Source organism: Lissotriton helveticus, chromosome 9, assembly GCF_964261635.1.
Source record: "Lissotriton helveticus chromosome 9, aLisHel1.1, whole genome shotgun sequence".
Taxonomy (NCBI): Eukaryota; Metazoa; Chordata; class Amphibia; order Caudata; family Salamandridae; genus Lissotriton; species Lissotriton helveticus.
The window spans coordinates 19,931,982-19,951,206 of NC_136070.1; the positions used below are offsets into that span (position 1 = coordinate 19,931,982).

General features: G+C 45.7%; 1 protein-coding gene across 3 annotated transcripts in view; it reads right to left on the reverse strand.

Annotated features, from left to right (window-relative positions):
• Nucleotides 1-228: 228 nt before the first annotated feature.
• Nucleotides 229-19,225, reverse strand: part of PRORP (protein only RNase P catalytic subunit) — an 831,788-nt gene continuing 812,791 nt past the window's right edge. For all 3 annotated transcript variants that reach the window (XM_078659373.1, XM_078659370.1, XM_078659366.1), the window contains one exon: nt 229-660. In XM_078659373.1, coding sequence (XP_078515499.1) covers nt 596-660 — 65 coding nt within the window. In that variant the 3' untranslated portion in view covers nt 229-595. The remainder of the gene's footprint in view (nt 661-19,225) is intronic.

Sequence of the window (19,225 nt, forward strand, 5' to 3'; positions counted from 1 at the left end):
TTGGCCTTGAAACACCCTTGATATAGAGGGGGAGAGAGGCTGCCTTGGCCAAGGAGTCGCTCGCTGTGTGGTGTAAAGCCAGGCTGCTCTGGCTGTAGAGTCCATTTGCCAAAGAGAACAGAGGCTGGGAGTACAACTGGATCCTCATGGAATTCCTGAACATGAAAAGATACCTTTTTTTCACAGACTATTGGTTCTTTCCAAAAGAAGCCACTGATAATTTCAACAACAGGCACACATTTTTATTTGTTTCCTACTCCGTCGACTTCCGGGAGCTCGTGGTGTGACAGAAGCCCCCACAGGGGGAGCCCGTGCAGTTTTCTCAAGTCCATCCACTCCACTCATCTCCGATGGAGCTGTCCAAGAGCCATGGGTAACGAAGGTGCGTGTATGAGGACAGTGCTAGAGTCTTTGATCGTGAGAAGCCTTTTATAGTACCTTGTTACCACTAAAGTCTGACAAGACTCCCTGGCTGCCAATCTGGACCTCTGTTTCCTCCTTCCCTTGATGCTGAGGTCCTCAAACATGTCAGCCCCTCCTCACCAGGCACAACCACCTTCTGGGCACCTCATAGGTGGATCTCTCCACCGCATCTTCATCGTAGGGTACATGCCACGAGTCCCCAGTCGTCTGGACCACAGTGTCGTAGCTGGCAACCGTCTAAGGACAGAAGAGGGCAGAGGATTAGAAAGGGCACTCCTACAGGCATGCAATCACAGACATGTGCAGGGCACAGCACCAGAGGTGCAGGGGCCTAGTACAGCACGCGTGCGCCAGCTCACAGTAGCGCGGTGGTGAGGACTAAAGCATTTTTTGCACACTACCTCGAGCCGAGGCACTACTAACAGCACATCTCACTTCCCAGTCAAAGGAAGGGGGAATCAAATACTCACATCATATGACACATTAAAACAGTGATGTAGGACTTACCTCATGGAACCATGTTGAACAGTGAATGGAGCACTGGTGCGCCACATCATAGAACAGCCACAGTGTGGGGTTAAAGGTATACCCGTAGACATGGGTGAGGTAAAGCTGTGCCCGCAGCGAAGAGCGAGGCTAAACATATACCCGCACCCATGGGTGAAGCTAACGGTACACCCGCAGCTATGGGTGGGGTTTAAGGTAAACCCGTAGCCATGGATCGGGTTAAAGGTATAGCCACAGCCATGGTTGGGGTTAAAAGTATACCCGGAGCCATGGGTGAGGCAAAGCTGTATCCACAGCGATGAGCGAGGCTTAACGTATACCTGCACCCATGGGTGACGCTAAAGGTATACTCGCATCCATGGGTGACACTAAAGGTATGCCCACAGATACGAGCGAGGCTAAACATATACCCGCAGCCATGGGTGAGGCAAAGCTGTACCCGCAGCGATGAGCGAGGCTAAACGTACATCCGCACCCATTGGTGAAGCTAACGGTACACCCGCAGCTCTGGGTGGGGTTTAAGGTATAGCCACAGCCATGGTTGGGGTTAAACGTATACCTGCACCCATGGGTGAGGCAAAACGTACACCTGGACTGATGGCTGACGCTAAAGGTATACTCGCATCCATGGGTGATCCTAAAGGTATGCCCCCAACCATGAGCGAGGCTAAACCTATACCCGTACTCGTGGGTGAGGCAAAGCTGTACCCGCAGCGATGAGCGAGGCTTATCGTATACCTGAACCCATGGGTGACGCTAAAGGTATACTCGCATCATGCGAAGTGTATCATACCTACTTACCTCGGTCATCTGAGAATCTGCTCTCAGCACGGGGACACACCGGCGGTGTAACCATGCGCTCCACAAATGTAAAAATAAAAATAAAATAAATATTCTTTAATTTGAAGGGAATGTGAACTCCATCACCTCAGATTGCATACTTATGTTCAAGACTCTCAAATAAAATGCCATCCATCCCCCTGGATTTACGAAAATTGGTGCTCATTGCACTTATTTTTGCTCAAATATACTAATGCAGTGCACTATTGGTCAGCCTTCAGAAAAGACTCCTACACACGCTGATCATCCAAAATGCGGCCGCTCGGCTACTCTTGGCGTTTCCTAAGAACCAATCAGTTTCTCATATCCTCCCCGAACGCCACGGGCTATCGGTCAAAAAATGGGTGGAGTTCGAATCCTTATGTACTGCATTTAAGGCACTGCACAGTGACGGTCAAGAATCTCTGAGGCAGTACTGTCAATAGTGATGAAGCAAAGCTTCGCACATTTTGCGACTTGCTGTATTCATGAACCTCGTCTGTGTGTAACAAGGTAATAAGTGTACGTCTCACTAACGTTTATATTTAGTTTAAGCAAAGTTTATGAAGCTTGCATATGTGTTTTACTAAAATAATTTACTCAAGTCACTTAACATGGCCGCCGCTTGTATTTAGTTACTGCGCATGCGTCAGTCACACTCACGTGTCCTGACGTGTCTGCAGAGTTGGAGGGAAACTTATGCGCATGCGTAATACATAGGTTGCCAGTAACGTGGTACTGCTCGTGCCACCGCTTTGTGCCTGTTATATGTAGCTAACATTTAGACTGCATAAGTATATTTTATAGTGATAAAGTGAAAGTACAAAAACAAACGATGTGTTTTCATAATGTTATTTCTATGTATTAATTTGTTCTCGCTTACTTTTCATGTACCGCGGGAAATGAGGGTCTGTCTATACCGAAAGCCATCTTGGAGGTCCCTTCTGCGCATGTGCGACTTTTCAGGGACCTGACAACCTTGGCTGATGGAACACCGCCAGTTGGCAGTGATGGGCAAGATGCTCCTGAGAACTGACCTGCAGACTCGGCTGGACGAAATCATGTGTCCCCATTCTGTTACTTTGTACAATTGTCATTGTATTCCTGCACAGTTTCTCATGGGAACCCCAATCTTGCTAGGCGGTACCCAAATATGATAATGAAGCATCTAAATGGTCTATTCTGATTGGTGTGTTACCCAAATCCTATCTTAGGACCAATCCAAATTGAGGGATTCTGACACTTTGCAACATTGGGGGGTGGTACACCGTCCCAAAAGAGTATATCTACCCTGGGTTCACCTAGGGAATTTGTCCGACTTGTCTGGTTTAGCTGACCTGTCACTGACCCATCATACTCAATAGGTGACTGAAGATACAGAGCGCTGCGGAGCACTCTGTCCGAAATTGACCATAGACTAAGGTTTTACTAAACCTTAAAAGTGGTGGCGAAGCACTTTGCTGGGAGTTCGCTGACCCAATCGGGGTCTTGATCGATAGCTGCAGAGAGGGTGGAGCGCAGGCGTTGCTTCCAAACTGCGGGTGCGGTCCTGTCCTGAGGGTTTGCTGTCCTGTCCTGAGGTCCTGTCCTGATTCCTAATCTGAGGGTATCCTGTCCTGTCCGGGGTGTCCATTCTGCACCTGCTGTCCTTTGAGGGGTATCCTTCTCTGAGGGTTTCCGGTCCTTAAACTGACCCGTGGCCAGGGTTTGGTTTCCACACCAGTCTAGGTAAATACTGCTCTAAATTCTTTAAACTTGCACCTTTCTATTTTTCTGTCTTTTGCTTTAATAAAAGAGACACCTTGCACATGTTGATTTTCCATGCTTTTGCCGCAACTACTGACACGTAAAAGTCAATTGCATATTTTCTTAAATTGTTCTTATGCTATCCTACCTTTTAGAAATCATATTTTGCATTGCAGTTTGTCATTTTCTGATATGGTCTAGAACGGCCTTACTTAAATTCTCCAAAGAGTTTTTGCCGTGAATGCATAGCATCTTTCCCTTGCATTTCATATTTGCATTTAAATGATTACCCTGACTTTATTTCTCTATAGTTATGTACTTGTCGTTATCTTGATTATTGATTGCCTTATTCTTGTAAATCTCATGTTAGAAAATAACGAACTTTAGATAAACATTTTTAAACTTCCAGTTGTCCGTGGTCATTTACAAAAGTATTGAATGTCATTTAAATTCGCATTTGCTGCTTTTCCTTTTACAGCTAGGCCCCTGATCTGTTGAGGTCATAGGTACCCGTGTCGGTGGATGGTAAGTCGGGTACACTGAGTAATAACAGTAGGGAACACACACAATTGGTAGCAGCCCGTGAAGTCGCCCTGTCAATGAATAGTGTGAATTGAAAGTATATGGGCCCAGAAGCCGGAAACGGCGGAATCATTGGCTGGGTGACCTCGCGCGCTCTATCAGTTTTCTGGTAGATCAGAGGATGGTTAGGGACTAGCTAAAGGTTAGGCAGGATTAGTTAGGCTAGTTAAGTCGGTAGCTGCTAGTACATTAATGCTGCTATAAGAGCGGTCATTCCGGGAGACCTGATCAATCTCTTGTGAATACGCATGAATAATCTCTTGTAAAAACAGTTCATGAATTGTGTTTTTTCATTATTATTCTTGTTCTTATATTGTTATATGTATTAATCCATGCATTTGTAAACCGTCTCGTATTGTGTTGTCCGAACTCCCCGGGGAATTGAAAGGGCAAGTGGTGAATAGAATCCATTGTCCTGAGGTCACAGGCTTAAGGAAAGTTAGGTGCAGGTTAGGATAACCGGGAAGCACTAACTAGGGTTTTTCTGAATACATGTGTGAATAAATGTCAGTAACGAGGTTCATTGGCAAAATTCCCATAGTGGCGTAACCTAGTAAGGGTCACGTCGGAAGAGTAGCAGGTTCCTCGGAGCTAGGGTGAAAGTGAAGGGGTCCGCTGGGAAACCTTAGACTCGGATATATCCCGGAGAAGTGGATGAGTTTAGGGGAATAACAGGTTCACCGATGCTAGAGTGAAGGGTAGGCGGAAGAGATCTACCCGCAGCGCGTGAAAAGTAAACGGAAGTAGTTTACTTGCAGTAAAACAAAGCTATCCTGTCTAGACACTTGAGCACTGTGGCGAATGTGTATTTGTTGTAAATTAACCAAGCACTGAGCACTTTAAAAGGAAAGAAAGTTTCCGTTACCTTGTGAAGGAGGGAGTCAGCCGCGAAGCGTCTCTGACGTCACTCTGTGCCGCGCTGGGATTGGTAGGAACAGCGGGCGGGTAGCGGGGCTGGAATTGTAAAGGAGGGGTGAAGCGCCGGAGCGTGAGAACAGTCTCACGAAGGGGCCGCGCACCCATTGGCCGAAATTATTTGAACGCGTGCACCCATTGGTCGCACGGAATTTCAAGACGCGTTCTGATTGGAGGTGACTTTGTAGACAGAGTAAAGCGTAGAAATCGTATGTGGCACTCGTATTGTCCAGAGACTAGACCTGATCCAAGAAGCCAAGGGTTTGAAAGGGATCAGTGGAAAGCCAATAGATACGATATTATGTACGGGACTAAGAGAAAGATGTCCCTTGTAAATAAGGTAAAGAATTTTTTCAAAACGGACAAACCGATTAAATCTAGAGAGGGCGTTACTATCCCGCCACCGAATACTCCCGCCTCGTTCATGATGTTTGATCGAGGGTACAATACCTGTGTGTGGTTGGAGAATTGGGTAAGGTACACAAAAGATGACGGGGTATTGGCTTTCCCGTCAGACGGTACTTTCAATGGCAGAATTTTGTTTAATTTAAGAACACGAATGAATGAATTGCATCCCAGACCAAGACTAACGCAGTATGAGGCATTAGAGGAATGGGAGATTGAGGCTTTCGAAAGAGAGAAACCCCGAATGGACAAAGGTCTGACCAAGTGGTACCCAAGGCTGAAACAAGAGACCAGGGATAAAAAGATGAAACAGTGGAGACAGAGCATGATTGTTGAGGGTCTGTTTCCCATGATGCCAGCATGTACCCCTTCAGGGAAAGAGAAAAAGACAGAAAAGTGTAAGCATTGGGGAGCTCTTGGGGAGTCAGACGATGAATTATTAGATGACATCTTTACGAGAAGTCCACCCCCTTATAATGAGGGAGCCCGACTTTCCAGTACTGGAGGGAATCCCCAGCGTCCATCTATTAAGGAGGAGGACAGATCCCTAAGTAGGGGGGGAGGTGGCCAGGTGTTGCCCTATTTTGAGAATCCCGGACCCGGGGAGGTACGAAATATATATCCTGGTATGCCCGTGAGCCCGGAGGAAAAATATTCTCGTGAAAGAGCATTCTTCCCCAGACCTATTTATGAGAACGAAGAAAAGCCAGTAGGTTCAGGAGTGCCCTTTTTACAGCCTCCCTATGGGGAAGAACGCAGGTCATTTGGCACAGGAGCTTTGTTCCCGAAACCAAATTATGGTGGAGGACCAAGTGAAACGCATCCTACTGCCCCAAGTTTTACCCCTCACCTGACCCCACAGATGATACCTGACCGAACATTAGGAAGAGGACTAGATGAAAGGGAGCAAGAGGCCCTAGCTAGACAGAGAACAGAAATAATTCAGAAAATGTCCCAGTTAAATGCCAGTCCTGAGGCTTTGACTATTCCGGTAACAATTGGACCAGTGGTTCCATTGTATGGAAATAATCAAGGAAATCCAAACACTCCAGTTATGAACCCAATCATGGCCCCGCCGAGGCAGGAGCCCCTGCTAATAGACGATCAGTCCAGTGAGTGTGAGTCCGAAGTGGTGTTCTTGGATCTACCAAACAAACAGACCGGAAAGGGAGTGCAGAAGAGGCATAATCCTTTTGATGCGAAAGAAATTAAATTGGAATCAGCAACAGGGACTAGGAGTGTTTCCTTGGTAACGCCGGAAGAGATTGAAAGTTGGAGTCGTGATTTAGAAAAACAGGCTCCACAAACGAAACCTTTAGACCTCTACAAGCTGAGGGTAGAAATAGAGGAATTAATGGCAGGAAATGTGGGGTTAGACAGATTAAACACCTATTCTGAAGAAGAGTTGCTGTTTATGTGTAAAAGCCTTACCAGAAGCACCAGGGTGCTCCACGAAAAGCTGACAGACACCGCAGCTAGTATGGGGGTAGATATTTCAAGATCCAAGCCCTTACAAAAGCCTTACAGAGCTGAATTCTCAGACAAGGATTTAGAGAACCTGAATGTGTCAGGGAAGAAGGTGCAGATTAAAGAGTTGCTTGCAGTTTTGCAGAAATGGGGAGACGTGGAAAGGTGGAGAAGCAGGTGGGCAAGAAAGAAAGATGAGGCTCGATCCAGACAAACTACCCCTGAGTTCCCTTTAAGAGAAGTAGACAAGCCTGAAACATTATGCCCCATGCGTGAAGTGCCAGGTGGGAGGTATGTGCACGTTCCATGGTCCAGACAGGATATTGTGTCCTTTACTAACGATTTCCCGAAACTGCGTGAAAAACCAGTTGAATGGTACCGACAAGTGGAAAGGTTCGTAAAGGTGCAAAAATGCCTGTGGAAAGACCTGGATGGGTTTTTCGACATTGTGGTCCCGGTCGATCTATGGACCGAGTGTAAAATAGCCATAGGCTGGCCTAGTGAGGAGTACCCGAGGGACTCTAACACAGGGGAGCCGTCGATTGAAGTGATGAAAAAATACGAACAAGTAATTCAGCATTTGAAAATTAAGGTGCCCGCAAAGGAAACTGATTGGACCAGGATAGATAGGACAACGCAGGAAAGAGACGAAACTGTGCACTCCTATTATGAAAGGCTGTTGCAGGTGTTTAAAACATACAGTGGTATAGATAACATTGAGATGAAGGATATGACGCATTTCATTTACAGGTTTGTAAACGGTTTAAGGCCTGAAATTTGTCAGTGGATAAAAGATAATAAAATCTGTTGGCATACAAAAAAGGTAGACGAGGTCCTACGGTACGCAAAGTACTGCGAGGACGAAATGGCAGAAAAGAAAAAGGCTCTCAAGGAGAAGGTGATGTGGGCTCAGGTGAAGCTCGCGGAACAGCAGGAAAAGCAGTTGAGTACAATGGTCAAAAATGCTAAGAACGAAGGTTCTGGAGGTGGGGGAGGAAGTAAGCCCCGGCCTAGAATGAGCAGGGAGGAAGCTATGAAGAAATTTCCCTGCCATCAGTGCGGCGAAATTGGACACTGGCGTAACGAGTGTCCTTACTTGCCGGATGATAACCCCAAAACACCTGATTTAACTCCACAGACGCAGAAAGAAAGACCAAGAAAGACTCAACCACAGGTAAAGACAGTGCAGGTGCCCCGCGCACCAAAGCAGGTTTACAAGGGAAAACAAGCAGAGGGAGATGAGATAGAAGTCTGGGAAAGCAATGAGAACAGAAATGCAGCAACTTCGCAGTATCTGTTGAATGATACCTTCTTTTGTGATGACCAGTACTGACGGGGCCTGAGAGGGGAGGACGAGGAGTGCGTACTTGGCGCCTCCTTGCCGGTAGACCAGTCCGGACCATACATTGAAGGAAAGGTTGACGGAAATGATGTCACCTTTCTGTTGGACACTGGTGCTACCCGTTCTACTGTAAGGACAGTGGACGTTCCAAACCTACCCCTCTCGGGAGAAGCCATCCAAGTAGTGGGTGTATCTAATCAGTTGATTAGTACTCCTGTTACCAAGCCCATGGAGATCTCAATTGGAAACTTTAAGGAAATGCATAGGTTTGTCGTTTGCGACACCAGTCCAGTGAACTTACTGGGACGTGATTTGCTGTGCAAAATGAACTGTACCATCTTTTGCACACCAAAGGGTGTTGAAATTCAGACCCCAGATGAAGATGGCGTTTATAAAATAATGTTAGTCCGCCCTGACTCGGAAATTAAACGAATGACCATGCAGGATTTGCCCAAAGAACTCCAAGAAGCAGTGAAGCCAGAGGTGTGGGACTTTACTGGGAAAGATGTAGGGTTAATGAAAAATGTGGGCCCCATACAGATAGCCATCAAGGACAATGCAGTATACCCCAATACTAGACCCTACAGAATGAATGCAGAAGTGAAAGCTGGGGTTACTCTGGAAATACAGAAATTGCTAGAAGGAAACATCATACAGGAAATAATGAGTAGCCCATGTAACTCCCCGATTATGGGCATTAAGAAGCCTAGTGGCAAGTACAGAGTAGTGCAGGATCTACGAAAAGTCAACAAGATAGTAGTTCCCTGTTGCCCTATTGTCCCGAACCCAGCAGTGATTCTGTATCAGATTCCCTGGGATGCTGAGTGGTTCACTGTGATAGACCTGTGTCATGCATTCTTTTCCATTCCCTTGCATCCAGATAGCAAATTTCTTTTCTCATTTGCCTTCAATGGTCACGTGTATTGCTGGAACAGGGTCCCTCAAGGGTACACAGAGAGCCCCTCTATCTTTAATCAGATCTTGAAAAAATGTTTGGAAACTTTGGTCTTACCTGGGAAATCTGTCTTAGTACAATACATAGACGACCTCTTGGTGGCGTCTAAGAGTCATAGGGATTGTGTGATTGACACCATTGCCCTACTGAATCACCTGAGCGAGAAGGGACATAAAGTGGCCCCTGAAAAATTACAGTTCTGTGCAAAATCAGTGAAATATCTGGGGCACCAGATAGAAAAAGGTGTCAGGAAAGTGACCTCAGAAAGAGTCAGGATAATTCAAAGGATGCAGTTACCTCGTACTCAAAAAGAGATCAGAATGAATGTTCCTGGGGGTGATAGGATACTGCAGGCAGTGGATTCTGGGATTTGCAGTCCTAGCTAGGCCCTTGATAAAAATGACCAAGAGAGGAACACCAGATATTGTAGAATGGGATGATGAAAGCTTAACAGCCTTCACCAAACTGCGAGATTGTCTGTGTACAGCCCCTGCATTGGGAATGCCAGACTATTCTAAAGAATTTGCCCTATTCTGTGACACTCGTGATAGTTGTGCGTTGTCAGTCCTGACACAAGAACATGGCACAACGAGAAGGCCAGTGGCATATTTTTCTGCCACCTTGGATCCAGTGGCTGCTGGATTACCAGGTTGTCTGAAAGCAGTAGCTGCTACCTGCGCAAGTTTAGAGCAGAGTGAGTCCATTGTCATGGGACATCCGGTAACTGTGTATGTCCCACATGGAGTGGTAATTTTACTGACCAGAACAAAAACTCAGTATCTCACCCCTAGTCGGCTGACTAAATACGAGAGGATTCTTGTGGGTGCTGCAAATGTAAACATTGTTAGGTGCAGTATTCTGAACCCAGCCACCTTATTACCAGACCCAAAGGAAATGGAAGGAGGGGTGGGTGATGAACATGACTGTATTGATTTGACAGAATTTAATACCAAGCCACGTCCAGACATTAAAGAAACGCCCTTGCCTGTGCATGATAAGGAATTATTTGTAGATGGCTCATGTCTGAGACATGAACAAGGAGGCCTGAGTGCTGCCTATGCGGTAGTCTCCTTAGACAAAATTGAAGAAGCAGGATATCTATATCACATAAAGTCTGCACAAGTAGCTGAATTGATTGCTATGCTAAAGGCTTGCCAAATTGGGAAAAACCTACGTATAACAGTGTATACTGACAGTCAGTACTGTTATGGGGTTGTGCATGACTTCGGCCAGTTCTGGCTACAGAGGGAGTTCCTGACTTCATCAGGTACCCCTATTCGAAATGGAAAGGTTGTTCAGGACCTTTTAGAGGCAATCCAGTTACCAAAGGAACTGGCAGTGGTAAAATGTGTTGCTCATAAGAAGAGCATGGACAAAGTATCACTGGGAAACGATTATGCTGACCGAGTGGCCCAATGGTGCGCCAGAGATCGGTATATCGTAAATCCAAAACGAGGGGGGCCAGGAACCAGCTGCCAACTTCAGGTGTTTGAAGAAGTGCCTACATGGGATGAAGTGAAAGAATGGCAGCAGGCGGCACCTTGGCAAGAAAGAGAGTTGTGGAAGGAAGATGGATGTAGACCACGACGTGTGGATGGTGTTATCATAGGTCCAACTGGTATGCCTGTGTTACCTAGACACTTACTTAGCACAATGGCGAGATTGATACATGAAGGATCACACATTGGTAGGGACGCCATGATTCTAGTGTTCCAACAGACTTGGTACAGTAAAAAGTTCAGGAAAGTAGCAGAGTCCCTCTGCCAGAGGTGCCTGACATGTCAAAAGATGAACCCAGGGAAGAAGACGGTGGTTGAACTGGGAAAAATTGGGAGGTCAGGGGTCCCTTTGTGAGAATACAGGTTGATTTCATCACCATGCCCCGTTGTGAAGGGAAGCGATATGTCCTTGTCATGGTCTGTTTATTTTCAAAGTGGGTGGAAGCTTTCCCTACTCCCCAAAATGACGCGAAAACAGTAGCAAAGTGTTTATTGAAAGAACTGATACCTAGGTTCGGGGTTCCAGTCACTATTGAATCAGATCAAGGCTCACATTTTCATAATGAAGTGATCGACGAACTCTGTAAGGCCTTTGGAATTTCACAAAAGCTTCACTGTGCCTACCGTCCAGAGGCTTCTGGAGTAGTGGAACAAATAAATGGAACTATTAAAAACAGACTAGCAAAACTGTGTGATGCATCTAAATTGACCTGGGTGAAGGCCCTGCCCTTGGTCCTGATGGGACTCAGAAGTGTTCCTGATCGCAAAACAGGCCTAAGTCCCCATGAAATCATTATGGGAAGAGTGATGAGACAAGCATGGGTGCCTGGAAGCAAACTGTTGAGTATTACTGATGATTTGGTGCTTGAATACTGCAAGAGATTGGGTGACCAAGTGCGTTCTATCTCTCGCCAGATCGGAGAAGACGCCATCCTCAATCCAACGACTCCTCTCCACAAACTGGTCCCGGGGGACTGGGTGAAGATAAAGAAGCATACTCGGAAGAGCTGCCTGGAGCCAAGGTGGGGAGAGAAGCGTCAGGTGATTCTGGTTACTACCACAGCAGTCAAGTGTGCCGGGGTTCCGCGTTGGATACACGCCAGCCACACCCAGAAGGTACCACCAGACGAAGTGTCTGAAGCAGAAGGACGTCCTGCAGAGAACTCCGCAGGAGCCAGACCAGAAGTAGCTGACGACGTACAGCCCAGTACCAGTCGAGCTGCAGAATCGGCAAATGTCGGCCCAAGAATAGTTGATAACGAACTACCAGGAGCCCAGCCTGCTGAAGGGGTCCAAGAAGCTGAGCCAGAAGTAGCTGAAGACGAGCTGCCGAGCATATGGCCAGAGGAGTGGATTCCCCTGATTGATCTCACCGAAGACCCCATTCGAACAAGTGAACGACTTTGGGAAGGTAGAGAGTGGACTAGAGAGGAAAAGCAAGGCACAGGCGAAGAGCCTCAGAATCTTGAGATTCACATCAAAACTGAGGAAGGAGAAGGTCAGACAGGGATAGAGCACGTGGTTGATGCAGAACAAGTGAATGCTGCAGAGCCGGTGCCCGATACTGAACAAGTAAAGGATACTGAACAAGTGAGGAATACAGAGCAAGTGATTGATACTCCTCCACTGACTCCTGATATCGGAAAGGGACAGACTAGACATAGTGTAATAGTTCGAGCAGAAGAAAGTCCAGAGATCGAAGTGCTTGAACAGGATCAGATAGGATTAGAAGAACGTGTTCAGGAAACAGAGTCAGAGACACTTGAAGAGCAAAAACACAATTTACCTGAACAAGGCCAGATTAGTACCCAGGCAGAAGAAACAGATGCTAGCCCTGGAATTAGTCAGATAGAAGAAGAAGAAACTGAGACAGAATTGCCAACAGTGAATGAGCACAAAAGGGCAAGAGAAGGAAACGAAGTTCAAGTACCAACAAAAAGACTTAAGAAAAGAAAGCATCTTGAGCCTAGATACGTAAAGAAATTGAGACTGAGAATAAAAACAGTAGAAGAAAAACGTGCAGAAGAAAGGAGAAGTGCTCGCATAGCAGAACAACCAGAAGATACCTCTAAAAGAAGGAGTGATCGAATAAAGAGACAAAACAAAAAGTACAAGTCACCTGAATGGACACTTGAGTTGGAGGAACTTGAAGATCTTGATATAACTGACGTAAGCGACGGGGAGCCCGTCCCTGAATACTCTGACGAAGAAGAAGAAGAGCCACCGTGAATTTGCACAAAGTAAGATACTTGTGTAGAGACACAAAGAGGGGTTGAGAAACTTCTTCTGAGCCAAAATGTCTGATTCAAACGTGAATGGTAGACCTAGTCGCAGCGGTTGCAAAACTTGCTGCAAGGTATGTGTCTGTAGTATAGTTGTCCTGGTATTAGTTTGGATAGGACTAACAATTTTCATTCCCTTTGCTGTAAGCAAAGATACTAATATTGTCCCTACTGAAATTGTAAATACTGACAGTGAGGAGCTGACAACACAGAGTGTAGCTAGACATGAGAGAGCACTGAGACAAACAAAACAAGACTTAGAAGCATCAGATGAGGGAGAACTACATTATCATGGAATTAAGAATAGGACGCGCTTAAATGTTTTCGCAAACTTATTAATACACTATGTAGAGACTATGGAAATTGAAGATTGCTATGTCTGCATGAAGCTACCTACCTCTGTAGCTGAAGGCGTGACATACCATCACTTACCGCTGACATACGGAATTTCCTGTAGCATTTTAGCTAGTTTATTTTACAAAAGAGGACCGTTACAGTACTATTACTCTAATAATGACGTGATCTTTTCTGAACTTCCTATACGTGGGAACTTGAATCCTGTACATACCAAAAGTGACGCAATACGATACATGGGAGACTATTTCCTGACTATTGGTGATATTGACATAGGTGAAGCACACAGAGATAACTTGACTTGTTCTTTGCATGAGCAGGAAAAGATGTTCCTGAACATGGCAGAGAAAAGGAGAATTAAAATACAAAAGAAAGCAAATGACGAAAGTCAGAAAAGACCAAAGTGGGCAGAGAACATGGAAGGCACCTCAACTGGTGGGGCGGGTCCTGCTCTGTTGCTGGATTTTGAAAAGAAAGGCAAGCTATGTCTTCACCGCGAGAAGACTAGCTATTATAATAACATTTTCATTGGTTCCAGTGAATGCGAACATAATTACAAAGTAATTGGAGGTTGGGGTTTCAAAAATGGGTCAGAGCCTGTGTTTCCTGGAATTTATTATATATGTGGGGACAAGGCTTATTTTAAATTGCCGGATCACTGGTATGGAAGCTGCTATTTTGGCATTGTCTTCCCGAAAATATACCATGTGAATGGAGTTGCTGGAAGCAGTGAAAATACTAATGGCTTAGTGCGTAGTAAAAGAGAAAGCATAGGTGAAATAATGGGTAGTATTTTCAGTGCACTGATACCTGGAGTGGGAGTGGTTCTGAACACTCACAGAATTTGTAAATTGTCCACTATAGTGGATGTGTTGTCAACTGAGCCAGCTCATGGATTTCTGCTGGTCAACACCGAAATGGTTGCGATCAGATCAATGGTTTTGCAGAATCGACTTGCTCTTGATACCTTATTGGCGAAAGAGGGCGGAGTCTGCCGGATGTTGAAGGCGCAACATTGTTGCACTTATATTCCGGACAAAAGTGTCCAGCTCAAAAGATATGTGAGAAACATTACTAATTTGGCAAAGGAACTCAGACCACTCGAGGTTGATAGTGCCTGGAAGAGACTGGTAGATGGTCTCTCAAATGTAGGTCATTGGTTCGCTAGTATAGGTAAAAGCTTATTGCTCAAAGTACTGATGCCAATTGGAATCATAGGTCTTATCCTATTTTTCATATTTGTCTGTTGCAAATGCCGCAAACACACAAAGAAGTATGAGGTGAATGCGAGAGAAGTAAATACAAGAGGAGTGAAACGGAGTGTGGATGAGCTCGAATTGGAAGAAGTGAATAATCAGATCTATAAAAAGGTGAAGAATTCTCACCCTACCAAAACTGAAAGGGAAAAACTGGAGAAATTGCTGGAAGAAATAGAGTTGTACAAAGTGTGAAAGAAAAGTTGGCATCTGGTTCCATTTAATTTTGTGATGATAGTAAATATCATCAAAGAGGGGATTGATGAAGCAAAGCTTCGCACATTTTGCGACTTGCTGTATTCATGAACCTCGTCTGTGTGTAACAAGGTAATAAGTGTACGTCTCACTAACGTTTATATTTAGTTTAAGCAAAGTTTATGAAGCTTGCATATGTGTTTTACTAAAATAATTTACTCAAGTCACTTAACATGGCCGCCGCTTGTATTTAGTTACTGCGCATGCGTCAGTCACACTCACGTGTCCTGACGTGTCTGCAGAGTTGGAGGGAAACTTATGCGCATGCGTAATACATAGGTTGCCAGTAACGTGGTACTGCTCGTGCCACCGCTTTGTGCCTGTTATATGTAGCTAACATTTAGACTGCATAAGTATATTTTATAGTGATAAAGTGAAAGTACAAAAACAAACGATGTGTTTTCATAATGTTATTTCTATGTATTAATTTGTTCTCGCTTACTTTTCATGTACCGCGGGAAATGAGGGTCTGTCTATACCGAAAGCCATCTTGGAGGTCCCTTCTGCGCATGTGCGACTTTTCAGGGACCTGACAACCTTGGCTGATGGAACACCGCCAGTTGGCAGTGATGGGCAAGATGCTCCTGAGAACTGACCTGCAGACTCGGCTGGACGAAATCATGTGTCCCCATTCTGTTACTTTGTACAATTGTCATTGTATTCCTGCACAGTTTCTCATGGGAACCCCAATCTTGCTAGGCGGTACCCAAATATGATAATGAAGCATCTAAATGGTCTATTCTGATTGGTGTGTTACCCAATTCCTATCTTAGGACCAATCCAAATTGAGGGATTCTGACACTTTGCAACATTGGGGGGTGGTACACCGTCCCAAAAGAGTATATCTACCCTGGGTTCACCTAGGGAATTTGTCCGACTTGTCTGGTTTAGCTGACCTGTCACTGACCCATCATACTCAATAGGTGACTGAAGATACAGAGCGCTGCGGAGCACTCTGTCCGAAATTGACCATAGACTAAGGTTTTACTAAACCTTAAAAGTGCTGGCGAAGCACTTTGCTGGGAGTTCGCTGACCCAATCGGGGTCTTGATCGATAGCTGCAGAGAGGGTGGAGCGCAGGCGTTGCTTCCAAACTGCGGGTGCGGTCCTGTCCTGAGGGTTTGCTGTCCTGTCCTGAGGTCCTGTCCTGATTCCTAATCTGAGGGTATCCTGTCCTGTCCGGGGTGTCCATTCTGCACCTGCTGTCCTTTGAGGGGTATCCTTCTCTGAGGGTTTCCGGTCCTTAAACTGACCCGTGGCCAGGGTTTGGTTTCCACACCAGTCTAGGTAAATACTGCTCTAAATTCTTTAAACTTGCACCTTTCTATTTTTCTGTCTTTTGCTTTAATAAAAGAGACACCTTGCACATGTTGATTTTCCATGCTTTTGCCGCAACTACTGACACGTAAAAGTCAATTGCATATTTTCTTAAATTGTTCTTATGCTATCCTACCTTTTAGAAATCATATTTTGCATTGCAGTTTGTCATTTTCTGATATGGTCTAGAACGGCCTTACTTAAATTCTCCAAAGAGTTTTTGCCGTGAATGCATAGCATCTTTCCCTTGCATTTCATATTTGCATTTAAATGATTACCCTGACTATATTTCTCTATAGTTATGTACTTGTCGTTATCTTGATTATTGATTGCCTTATTCTTGTAAATCTCATGTTAGAAAATAACGAACTTTAGATAAACATTTTAAAACTTCCAGTTGTCCGTGGTCATTTACAAAAGTATTGAATGTCATTTAAATTCGCATTTGATGCTTTTCCTTTTACATCTAGGCCCCTGATCTGTTGAGGTCATAGGTACCCGTGTCGGTGGATGGTAAGTCGGGTACACTGAGTAATAGTAGTAGGGAACACACACAATTGGTAGCAGCCCGTGAGGTCGCCCTGTCAATGAATAGTGTGAATTGAAAGTATATGGGCCCAGAAGCCGGAAACGGCGGAATCATTGGCTGGGTGACCTCGCGCGCTCTATCAATAGTATGAACCTAAAAGAGCCCTACGATCTTCCTCCTGAGCTGATCTTGTAATCCCAAAGGTCAGAAGAGCTTCATGGGGAGACAGAAGCATCATAGCTGGTACGGCTAGGCTCTGGATCCTCTGCGGCTAGCGCTAAAGAAAGAATCCAACCTGCTAGCTTTTACTAAAGCCTTAAAAACCTGGCTGTGTAACAATTAGGCCGCTGATTTCTGATTTTTTTGCTGTTCTTCCTTTCAAGTTTTTTTATGTCTTCTTATTTTCTATGCTCCTCTTTTCCAAATCAGCGCCTAGACACCTTTGGGTAGTAGAGCGCTCTACAAATCTAAATTTAATTTAATTTTATTTCAATCCTGCTCATTTTCCAGGAAAGATGAAACCCCCAGGCTCTCCTGCAATCCTGCTCACCTTCTGGGAAAGATGAAGCCTCCAGGCTCTCTTGTAATCCTGCTCGTCTTCTGGGAAAGATGAAGCCTCCAGGCTCTCTTGCAATCCTGCTCGTCTTCCGGTAAAGATGAAGCCTCCAGGTTTTCTTGGAATCCTGCTCGTCTTCTGGGAAAGATGAAGCCTCCAGGCTCTCTTGCAATCCTGCTCCTCTTCCGGGAAAGATGAAGCCTCCAGGCTCTCTAGGAATCCTGCTCGTCTTCTAGGAAAGATGAAGGCTCCAGGCTCTCTTGGAATCCTGCTCGTCTTCTAGGAAAGATGAAGGCTCCAGGCTCTCTCGCATTCCTGCTCGTCTTCTAGGAAAGATGAAGCCTCCAGGCTCTCTTGTAATCCTACTCGTCTTCTAGGAAAGATGAAGCCTCCAGTCTCTCTTGTAATCCTGCTCGTCTTCTAGGAAAGATGAAGCCTCCAGTCTCTCTTGTAATCCTACTCGTCTTCTAGGAAAGATGAAGCCTCCAGGCTCTCTTGCAATACTGCTCGTCTTCCAGGAAATATGAAGCCTCCAGGCTCTCTTGCAACCCTGCTCGTCTTCTGGAAAAGATGAAGCCTCCAGGCTCTCTTGCAATCCTGCTTGTCTTCTGGAAAAAATGACGCCTCCAGGCTCTCTTGCAATCCTGCTTGTCTTCCGGGAAAGATGAAGCCTTTGGGCTCTCTTGTAATCCTGCTCGTCTTCCGGGAAAGATTAAGCCTCCAGTCTCTCCTGCAATCCTGCTTGTCTTCTGGAAAAGATGAAGCCTCCAGGCTCTCTTGCAATCCTACTCGTCTTCCGGTAAAGATGAAGCCTCCAGGCTCTCTTGCAATCCTGCTCGTCTTCTAGGAAAGATGAAGCCTCCAGGCTCTCTTGCAATCCTGCTCGTCTTCGTGGAAAGATGAAGCCTCCAGGCTCTCTTGCAATCCTGCTCGTCTTCCGGTAAAGATGAAGCCTCCAGGCTCTCTTGTAATCCTGCTCGTCTTCTAGGAAAGATGAAGCCTCCAGGCTCTCTTGTAATCCTGCTCGTCTTCTGGGAAAGATGAAGCCTCCAGGCTCTCTTGCAATCCTGCTCATCTTCCGGGAAAGATGAAGCCTCCATGCTCTCTTGGAATCATGCTTGTCTTCCAGAAAGATGACGGCTCCAGGCTCTCTTGCAATCCTGCTCGTCTTCCGGGAAAGATGAAGCCTCCAAGCTCTCTTGCAATCCTGCTCGTCTTCCGGGAAAGATGAAGCCTCCAAGCTCTCTTGCAATCCTGCTCGTCTTCTAGGAAAGATGAAGCCTCCAGTCTCTCTTGTAATCCTGCTCGTCTTCTAGGAAAGATGAAGCCTTTGGGCTCTCTTGCAATCCTGCTCGTCTTCTAGGAAAGATGAAGCCTCCAGGCTCTCTTGCAATCATGCTCGTCTTCCAGGAAAGATGACGGCTCCAGGCTCTCTTGTAATCCTGCTCGTCTTCTAGGAAAGATGAAGCCTTTGGGCTCTCTTGTAATCCTGCTCGTCTTCTAGGAAAGATGAAGCCTCCAAGCTCTCTTGCAATCCTGCTCGTCTTCTAGGAAAGATGAAGCCTTTGGGCTCTCTTGCAATCCTGCTCGTCTTCTAGGAAAGATGAAGCCTCCAGTCTCTCTTGTAATCCTGCTCGTCTTCTAGGAAAGATGAAGCCTTTGGGCTCTCTTGCAATCCTGCTCGTCTTCTAGGAAAGATGAAGCCTCCAGGCTCTCTTGCAACCCTGCTCGTCTTCTGGAAAAGATGACGGCTCCAGGCTCTCTTGTAATCCTGCTCGTCTTCTAGGAAAGATGAAGCCTTTGGGCTCTCTTGTAATCCTGCTCGTCTTCTAGGAAAGATGAAGCCTCCAAGCTCTCTTGCAATCCTGCTCGTCTTCTAGGAAAGATGAAGCCTTTGGGCTCTCTTGCAATCCTGCTCGTCTTCTAGGAAAGATGAAGCCTCCAGTCTCTCTTGTAATCCTGCTCGTCTTCTAGGAAAGATGAAGCCTTTGGGCTCTCTTGCAATCCTGCTCGTCT